Source organism: Lepisma saccharinum, chromosome 8 (genome assembly GCF_977018435.1).
Source record: "Lepisma saccharinum chromosome 8, izLepSacc3.1, whole genome shotgun sequence".
NCBI classification, from domain to species: domain Eukaryota; kingdom Metazoa; phylum Arthropoda; class Insecta; order Zygentoma; family Lepismatidae; genus Lepisma; species Lepisma saccharinum.
The window spans coordinates 72,914,038-72,924,594 of NC_139236.1; the positions used below are offsets into that span (position 1 = coordinate 72,914,038).

Below are 10,557 nucleotides of genomic sequence, written 5' to 3' on the forward strand. Positions count from 1 at the left end.
AAAATAAAATACTTGATTATTTTTAAAGTTACGACTAAATGAGATGAGAGTGAAGAGTGATTGATTAAGAAATACAATTTGCAATTTATGATATACACGTTAGATCCTGACTGTTTAGTCTTTACGCATGACCAATATAAAATTACTCATAATATCGCGAATATCCCCATATTCTTTTGGTTCAGTGAGACTTTAAAGAAAGCACCTGAAAATTGTGACTCATTTGCCTTTTCGCAAATACCCTAGAATTCTAACATATACTTGCATTTTTATTACATAAACAATACATCATGATGTAAACAGAAACCAATCTGACTTCCGTGTTACAGAGATTAAAGCATTGTTTTGAAAAAACAGGAACCCATGGCTGGAATAGATGGTTATTATTGCATGTTGTTATCATATTTCCTCCTATTGCCACTGTAAACTGATCCTCACGTGAGGAATAAAGTGAATAAACAAAGAAAACAAAAACCTATTCTAACAAGTGGTCTCGGGTTCGATCCCATTTTGAAGCATATTGCGCAGTGGCTCAGATTCAAATGTAAACTGTAGGTGCAGTTCCGATTGGCCTGCTTTGACTTTAAAGTCGATTTCAACTTTAAAAAATATTACCAAAGCTGCAAAACTTGGCGATAAAAGACAGAACATTTCAGTATGCAAAAATATTAGGCTTAGCTAAAAACCTTTTAGTTGGGAGGGGCGATCTCCCCTATCGCCCTCCCCATGGATCCGCGCCTGCCATTGCATATGATTTTAATCAGCGACATTCACCAAATAGTTGAATAGTGAAGAAAATTGGGAAAAGTATTTCAAACAATTACGTGACACTTCCTTTAGATTGAAAAATTCTTCAGTGACTAGGCTAATTTTTATGTTCACGGTGAAGGTAATAAAAGGAATATGCAATCCCTGTGATCTGATAATCTACAGTAGACAGATCCCAGCCGAATGGTTTTTGCTGTTAAGCTAATGATGTGGTATAGTGTATGGAGAACGGGAATGGTTGGTCCATATTCAACAACGGAACCTTATATGGTGAGGGCATCTTAGATTTGTTAAGTTAACAGGTTTTTCATCCTTGCTTACGGGATATAGCTCTTTTCCAGAGTTTTGAAATAGGACAGTGTGTGACCACACTATATGGACATTTTGGCAATTTCTTCATGGTAAATTTCTAGGCAGATTGATGGGTAGACGGGGATCTATTAAAAGGCCTGCACATTCCTCAGATCTAACATCTTAGGAGGACTTTTACCTTCAGAAACATTTGAAGAGAATGGTGCATGCACTGAAAGTCCGTGATATTGACCATCGAGAGAAGGCATAGTTGATGCTTGCGATGATGTTGCACCTGCTACATTGCCAAATGTTCTATGTGAGTGTGAGAGACTTCAGCGAGTGTGCTCACAGGAACATTGACAACATTATAATGTGCATATATCGTTAAGTGAAAGATATGCGTATAACTTTTTGCTGGCTCAAGATATGTTAGCAAAACCTTTGTCGCTTCATTTCTCGTGAAATTCTAGCCTGATTTGATATATCACATCACCCCCTTCCCTTTGAAATTTTTGTGTTGAATTCAATATGGCGGTCAACAATATGCCGGACCTGCGCTTGGCACACACAGCTAGGGATCTCCCTGTGTTTACCTGTGTAATAATGGATCTGCAATAACTGTATACTCCTTGAACCAAAGACAATGTATACTTTCTGCCTTGAAGAGCAGAATTTCGCGTAACTGGCTGTGGTTGACGTCACACTGGACGGGTGCGGACACAGAGTAAAAACAAAAGGACTCACTACTTGGTTTCCCCCGTGAACCCACTCTGTGAATTTGAGCCCTTTGTTTGTGATTCATTCAGAAGCAACCTGATCAACTAGTTCATTTGCTCATTGTTGTAGTTTTTACATTGCAGAGATGTGTTACACCCGAGAAATTAGTGATTTTATGCAGTAACAGTGACGTCATTATTCGAATATGCACGTGTTTTGTGCATGTAGGACGAATTTATTTTTTAAAAACTGGTGCGAAATAGAGGAATTAAACGTACGCTGGTCACATATTGTTGTTAGGTTAGGAATGTTGGTTTGATGCCGATGGTAATACAAACATTATACCTTCAGTCACAAGTTATTAAGTCAGTCATATATAACATATTAGACCTTAATACGTCTGAGAATTTGATATTTTGGTTTCACCTTCATGGAATTGCTAGCCATTCAACAAGAGTCTAAATAACTAGATTTAATTTTAGAAGCAACTGAAGTATTCAGTGTATTGGCTAACTGTTTTGTGCATTTCGTTTCAGAGCTGTCACCTTACAAGGAGCTTCTAGATGAGTCCAGATGGGATAAACTGATTGAGCAGTTCCGACAGGAGAATTACAGACTGTTTCAGCTCGCCTCCCAGTCAGTTTTCACTGTTGCTCTTCAAGCTGGCCTGTCAGCTTTAAAGACACCATATCCTTTACTTATATATGCTGTTGAATATCTAGAATTGATGAATGAAAGTATGATGTCAAAATACAGTAATATAGCACAAGAGTGCAAAAAAATTTTTTTTTAAGGCGGCAATAAAAAATGCATAATTCTGAAGAGGTGAATGGTTGCGCTGAAGTAGTAAGTACTTCTTCAGGGTATATACGAGGGTAAGTTGATAAATTCGTGGCCTCCCCTATATGACATGGATATGCTCAACAGTGCTTGGTGGCTTTATTCAACACATTCTCCTCCTCTCACAGAGCACTTTTCACATCGCTGCTGCAATGCTTGCAGATCTTGCAAATAGAAGTTTGAAGATTGCTCTGCAAATCAAGCCTCTCTGCAATTAATAATGGCATCTGCGCCATCAAAATGCGTACCCTTCAGAACCATTTTTAATTTGGGAAAGAAAGAATAGTCCGATGGTACCTGCTAACATTGCTTTCATGTTGGCCATGAAATTTTGAAAATTTGTTGGTTCCCATTGTGATCAAACCCAGGACATCTCTCACCTTACGTAAATACTAACAGTTTGTCTATGCAGGAAGCTGCCAGTAGCTTGATGGTATAGAGCTGCTGCTTCTTTTTTTTTTACGATATTTAAAATGTTTTTTTTTAAAACGTTTGTTATTATGTGATTGCTGTGTAATATATTTAAAACCTGGCATAAATATCTATATGTAGTTTATGTTGCTAAAATAGTCTATTACTAGATTCTTTGAAAATGGTTTTGAATCACTAAGAGAGAGAAAAAATAAGCATACTAATGAGAACATCAATGAAGTATGGGTTACCTCAATAAAAAAATGTGACTAAAGTGGTTCCGGCCAAAGAATGTACTTGGAAAATCTATGTTTGTCTTTTCTGTCGAAAGCCAGGAAGGGTCAAGTGAACCACTGAACCAGTCTGCTTTGTCCAGTTGCCGCGGTAAGGGGAAATTTTTCTTTTTGAGTAGTTTTTGAAACAGGTAGCACCCTCAACAAGGCCAAGTACGGCAAAGCCTAATGGTTGCCGCTGTGTAGGAAGCGAATGGGTCTCAGATTCCCTGCCTCTCCCCTGAAATGCGAGCGAAGGGGACATGCTGACAGGAAGAGGTGTTGTGTACAACTGGACAAAAATCAGGTGTGTAGCAACCGGTAGCAACACCACTTTTGCTCCATTGCACTCGAGGCAGAAAGTCTGGGTTTCCTCAAGTCCATTGTTTGGCTGTGCGGACTTTAGTGAGTTTTATTTTAGAAATTTGTCAACACTTTGCAACAGTGTCACCTTGTGTGAAAATTTTCCATACGGTGTGACCCAGATAACATTACTGCAATGTTCTCTCCTTGCCTTCCAGATGCTTGAGATGTATAGCATCTATAGCTAATTGTTGTTTTCATGTTTCTGTCTTTTTAATGTTCTCCTGATGAAAATCCATGTTAAGTGCTTGAAACATTGATACTTACAACGTAAACAGTAGTAGAGTATGTCCATCGGGAGGAGGTGTCAGATTGTTCTTTTGACCCCCACTGGTTGATTTCAAGTTACAAAAAAAAATAGAAAGCTTGTTATCATTAATAATGGAAATAAAGTTTATTTAGTTAGCAATCTAACCAAATAACCATAAAAATTATATTACATCGAAAAAATTTAGTATAAAAGAACAAAACCATGTTATATTTTCATATTCTACCATTTAATCCAAAGAGTAATGGTTCCATAGTTTCCAAAATTCAAAAATAATATGAACAAGATTTTTTCATAACTCTTTTCTTGAACAAGCTGTGTAAAAGTTAATAACAAATTACAATGACTATGAATTTCAATACACTAGCCGTGTGAAATTTTAATAAAAGTAATTGAAACCATTGTGCTGGATTTTCACTCATCTGGTGGATCGCTGATCAGTCTCTCCCCATTAAATGATGATGATAATAAATTTGGAATAAAATTGGTGTTTTTATTAGTTTAATGGTTATTATTGCAATATAACAATTATAACTGGTAATAATATTTATTGTTATTATTTTTACTAATCAAGTTTTATCAATAGCCTGATCCCGCACAAAAATTTCTGGCAACACCCATGTATCAGAGTAAGGTAGAAACCACAGAATGTCACAGTAGAAACTTTTTCTATTAAGATCAGGCATTGGCTTCACCTTAGTGTTAATGTAGATGTTCATGACAATTATAGCTCTTTTCCGGTCTTACGGTGGGTGCCCTACATGCTGGCAAGGGAAGTGAGGAAGCTACCAATCCGGCCTGATAAGAAATGCAGCAGCCTTTAGAACAAGCTGCACGTAGTAGTTCCTCCCCTCGACGTCGTAACTCTCGGTGCCACCGCTGTTGTCTGGTTGGTCTGCTACGTATTCCCACTTCCCTTGCCAGCATATAGATGCCTGCCGTAAGAGTAGAAAATACCTATAGTAATTATGCTGAAAGTATGTTATATATCCTTAACTTGCACACTCAGTGCTATTGCGCAAGTGAGATGCGGAACCCAAGCTGTCCTGTGTGCCAAGAGTCTCTGAATCTCCTTGCTATGCACCTGCCTTTCGCCCATTGCTCTCAGTCACGTCTGGTGTGCTACATCTCTGGATTACCTCTCAATGAATACAACCAGCCAATGATGCTCCCCAATGGATATGTGTATGGAGAACAAGTAAGTCACATGAAATAAAAGGCCCAAATTCTGATTATGTAATTCATCACATATTTTCTCTGTGAATCAAATTCTCTACTTACTTGACAGGGTGTCTACCAAAATAACAAACCCAAAATTCTTGACTTTTTCATGACCTTTTTTTTTTTCCTTTTTCTTAACATTAATTTAATTGCCCCCTACTGACATAGACATGTTTAATCAATGAAAAACCCCTACCACAAGGCTGGTTAAGATGAAAACTGAAGGTTCACTTTTTAAGAGATTTAGACTTGCTTTAATTAATAATGCATGTAAACATTAATGCTTCAGGCTTCATCTTGGATGGGCAATGACCACATTTAATATTTTTACAAAACTTCATGCATAAAAAGAATGTAATTCTTAAGAAACAAACAAATCTTAACCACCACTCGATACGATTTTATATTTCCAAGTATTCAATTTTATCAAATCCTAGTACAGGATATAACCATGTAAATTCACTATAATGTAAAAAATAGCAAACATTCTTGATGACATGCATAATTTCTTGACTTTCTTGACCTACCTGTTGATTTCATGACTTTTTCTTGAAATTATTGACTGGTAGACACCCTGCCTGAAGGTGTAGGAGGGTGTGATTTAGTGCTCATAGTATTATAATTGAAGGGCTCGGGTGTAAAACATGGTAATTGACATTTTGTTGATTTCAGAGTTCATTAGGAAACTATACAGTAGATAAATTGCTTTCGTGTTGTGTTTACCAATTTCAGAAGGCTTCACTGAGTTCAATGCAAATTGTATGATGTGGAAATTTCACTCTAATATTGAAGGATGGCACATTTTACTTTGTAACTCAAAAATAACCAAAATGTCACTTACCATGTTTTACACTCGAGCCCTTCAATTACTATACCATATGTTCATATTGTTACTATTCAGACATTTTGATTGCCATAATATTTTCACTCTCCTGTGAATGTATACACTATTTTCTATTTATCAGATAGCAACTGACATAGTATAGTTACTTGCACCGTGTACACATCATAGCGTGAATATTTTCTGAATCTTCAAAAAAAAAAAAAAAGGTAAAGTGCTCCCCTGTGCTTAGCACCATGCCATGATGAAGGCGCATATTGGGTGTGGGGTTAACGCCCCACACTTTCTTGATCCGGTCATGAGTGGGGGTGATGTGATCACGCCCCTGACTGCCTCCCCCCCAGGGTTTCCCCCAAGTACCCATGTTATTCGATGCTGGGTGGGCACCGGGGCTACTTCCATCGTTAAAAAAGTTCCCGGATTTGAACCGGCCGGGGATCGAACCTGGGACCTTGAGCATGGTAGTCAGACGCGTTACCGACTGAGCCACTGCGGCCACAAATTGCACAAAGTAATGTCCTGAATTTTAAATGTGTTCCGTCATGAAACCTCCACAGCTTGTAAAATTCATTATGCAATGAGAAAACCCATGACCAAATGTATTAGTATTTTGATGATGGTTTAGTGCATGTTTTGGTTAGGGGTTGACCTGATGCTGATGTATCAATATCACTAAATGTCGGTTGGATTTTATTTACCAATACTGGCTGATACTTACTCGTCTGGTGTTGTGATGGTTTGCGAGGTCTGCAAAAATGGCATGGAAGACTTGCACAGAGTCTAATTATCTGGGAAATTATGCAAAATTTGCAGTTTCCATTGATTTTGTACCAGCATAATTTGAAAAACTGTATGTTGTGATTTCACAACTGGTATGTTTATATTCTGAAGTAATTTTTTAATATTTGAAAGCAAAAGTCTGGCAAAGTGATGCTTATATTTGGAGTGGATTCTAATTCTAATCAATATTTTGATCCACTTTTAATTGTTACAACTTTCAAATATTTGTATTGGTGGGAATAAGTAATAGTATTGGTTTGAAATGCTATCAGCACAGTCCTAGTTTTAATGAAACCTTAGGTTAGGCTACCGATATAAGAAAGACTATTTTGAATTGCCCAAATACAAAATTGGCAAACATAGACACTTCAAATTGCACTTGTCACAGCCACCCTGTAAATGCCGAGAATGTAAATTGTTACCAATTTGATAGATATTTCTTTTAAATTTATAGATGTATCTTTTAAAGATCTTTATAAAATATTGATGTTTGATTGTTAATGTGAGAGAAAATGTTTTCATGTAGATTTTCTCTTTCTTTACATAGGCTTTGCAGCAAATGGCACAAGACAACAATGGTCAGATTACTTGTCCAAAGACGAAAGATTCTTTTCCATTCAAACTTGCTGAGAAGGTCTTTGTTATGTAATGAAAATTGCAATGCACATATATGTATACATTGTAAAGAAATTTGATGTTGAATTTATAATTGGCTCATAAATGTATCAAACTTCCAGTATTAGGTAGTGTATTAACAAATTGTCATAAGTTAAAGCATATTTCTCATTTTGCTCAATTGGGTATATATATGGATCCATAAAAAAGCTATGATTGAAAGTTTTTATTTGTTTCTTGAAATTTTTTTGCCAACATTCACTTTAATTGCATTGGAATGTTTATTCTTGAAAAATCCAGTGCTTTTTATTATTTAAATATACAGTACATATATTAATTACATATATAGATTTGAATTCTAAAGCTATCCAGTATAGCATTTATGTAAATTATAATCACATTTTTCTGCATGCAGTGAGCATTGTTTTGGTGTATTTAATCATGTCTCAGTATATGTGTTTGCAACTGTCTTTTTGCCATGATGTGGATTTAGTTTCACTTACTCATTCAATATGCAAGTGAAACAGTTGTCTTTATTTTTGAAGGCATGATTTTTATGTCAACTTGTTGTGACTTCCATAAGTGCCTTTATTATGAATATATTTGTCAGACTTGAGCTTTGTGTCCGATGACTTTGTAGTATGTATGTATATATTAGAATGTTGGAGAAAGCAAATAAGAAAATTTTTCTGGTTTTTCAATGTGTTGTCCTTAACATTATATTTGCAATGATATACTTGGATTTTTGCTGTGCCATATCACCACACAGGTTTGCATGCGTATTGTTTCTAATTCTAATCGCTTATGAAATTGATGCCCACGTGATTCAGAGCAAACAACATATACCAAGAATAGGGTGACCATATGTACTATTTTGAAACAGAACAGTCTCGTTTCAGAGGCATGTCCCGATTGTCCCATCAATATTATTAAAAAGCCAGTATTTGTTCAGTTTTATAAAATCCAATCCCGATTAGCCTTTCATAAAGTGAACTTTAAAAGAACTTTACACTAAACATTGTTTTCTGAAAAATCTCAACCACAAAACTGAATCATTCTGTTTGCATTCAATTGTGCCTACATTTCGAGCATCAGATAATATTAAATAGCAGGAATGGCGCATGCCTTTTCAGGCAGGCAGGCCACATTTTTCATTTGGGTGGGGAGGGGTGAGGCAGTTAACCTCTATTCCTCTTTAAGGTTTTTGAGAAGAGTTCCTTGACATGGAGTAAGTAAATTGTTCGAACAATGGGTCACTATTTGGAATAAAATGTAACATTCTGATCAAGATATATCTCCAAAGAGCATTAAATACTCACTACGTAGGATTACGAAATATCAGCAATATATGGAACAAATTACATAAATAAAAAAAAACTCGAATACTGACGTCGGAACCCTATACTCTTGCAGTAACTAAACTTTGGGTAGATACTGGAATAATTAGGAAAATGTTACACTATTAACTCTGCTATAAAGGGCATGATAAAGGAAGCAATGCCAAACATACTTTAAACAACGACGGTAAAATCTGTGAAATGGTCAGCACCCCTCCCTCACTGCTGATCAATAACAAAATAAAATGAAGTGAAGATACTAATTACAGAAATAAGAGAAAATAAAATACCTTTCTTTCCATTTATGATGATGGAAGAGCTTCTCCAGTTTCTGCGATGAATATTTTCCTTCGTGCGATGAACTGTGATGACAATGATGGTGAATGAAGCCTATATGCATTATCTAACTCCAGGCGAGCGGCTCCTCCTCGTCTTTTAATAGAGGGAGGGGGCATGGACTTCGATTCCAAAGTTATATAGTGCAGAGTAGTTGTTTCACTATAATATGTCAAAATTTCACACTTTTAACACTGGGGGGAGGGGATTTTTCTCCTCATCCTTTCTGCACCTCACCATGCCAATGATGTAAACTAATATTAATGTGTTATGTCTTTGTATAAGAAATCCATTCTGCGGTTTTTCAAACATGCTAACTTCTCCATTACTCTTTTGTTGAAGTCTGGAGTTTCATGAACAAGTTATTTTTCGATAGATAGCATGGCCAATGCATTTAATCTCTTCTCTTTCATGGTGTTATGCATAAAAGTTTTATTGCGCTTTAGCGTAGAGAAGCACCTTTCTGATTCCGCAGTGTTCATGGGAGTGGTTACAATAACATGTAACAGCTTCACAATTTCAGCGTATACCCCTTCTAAGTTGTTATGAAGGAAAACTGAAGGAAGGAGGTTGCTCCACCACTGATTCTGAAATCTTTTCTCGTGTACAACGTAGTTAGTTCAGTTTTCAGTCGTGGCTTATTTAGAAAGGGGTATGCATCACCTCACATTCAGGAAATTTTAGAGCATATGTCTCAAACTTATTTCACCTGAGAAGTGTTGAAGCAACAAGATGCCCTGTGAATGAGAATAGCTCACGGGCTTGCGTTGTTATGGTATCGCAACTTCTAGAGATGCTGCTAGCCTCCCTGTTGCCGAGTTCGATTCATGCCGACGTTTTGGATCACTCACCACCTTCCTCGGATGAACGTTCTCTTCCGGATATACCATTTCTCATGTCCGTGACTTCATTTTCAAATTTGTTTATAGCAGCATGCACTTGTACTGGGTCCGTGTTCGTTTTCTGAACTTCGACGTACAAGTGGTCAACATGTGGCATGATGTGAAAGAGTGATAGCCAATACATAAAGGTGTTGTTTTTCAATTGATAGCATAAACCAGCTGCCTTTCAAATTGTCACACCGTCGAATTCGGCACACTGTTCTATATATTCAATAATTTCCGTCCTGTATTCAAATATTGTATTCACCAGTCTGATATTGAAATTCCACCACGTAGGAATTGCCGTGGGCAACCGCTTTGATGCAACTGATTCTAAAGCATCAATTCTCTGAGGTGACCTCAAAAAGAATGTAGCAAAGCCAGCAAGATGCATGAAGAATGTCCTGACCCCACTTATATGCAGAGTAGCCTGTTGCATGGTGAGATTTAATTGGTGGGCATAGCAAATGAATAAAATATGCATATTCATAATGTTTCCTAATAAGTGTTTGAACACCTGCATGTTGCCCACTCATTACAGCTGCCCCATCGAAGCACTGAGCAATTAATTTATATGGCTTATCTTTTAAGAACTGACCTATTTCGGATAACA

At 36.8% G+C, this 10,557-nt stretch overlaps 1 protein-coding gene across 2 annotated transcripts in view; it reads left to right on the plus strand.

Annotated features, from left to right (window-relative positions):
- Kaz (E3 ubiquitin-protein transferase Katazuke) overlaps nucleotides 1-8,085 on the plus strand; it is a 29,365-nt gene extending 21,280 nt beyond the window's left edge. For both annotated transcript variants that reach the window (XM_083126919.1, XM_083126920.1), the window contains exons 5-7: nucleotides 2,316-2,465; nucleotides 4,938-5,131; nucleotides 7,323-8,085. In XM_083126919.1, coding sequence (XP_082983045.1) covers nucleotides 2,316-2,465; nucleotides 4,938-5,131; nucleotides 7,323-7,424 — 446 coding nt within the window. In that variant the 3' untranslated portion in view covers nucleotides 7,425-8,085. The remainder of the gene's footprint in view (nucleotides 1-2,315; nucleotides 2,466-4,937; nucleotides 5,132-7,322) is intronic.
- Nucleotides 8,086-10,557: the final 2,472 nt, after the last annotated feature.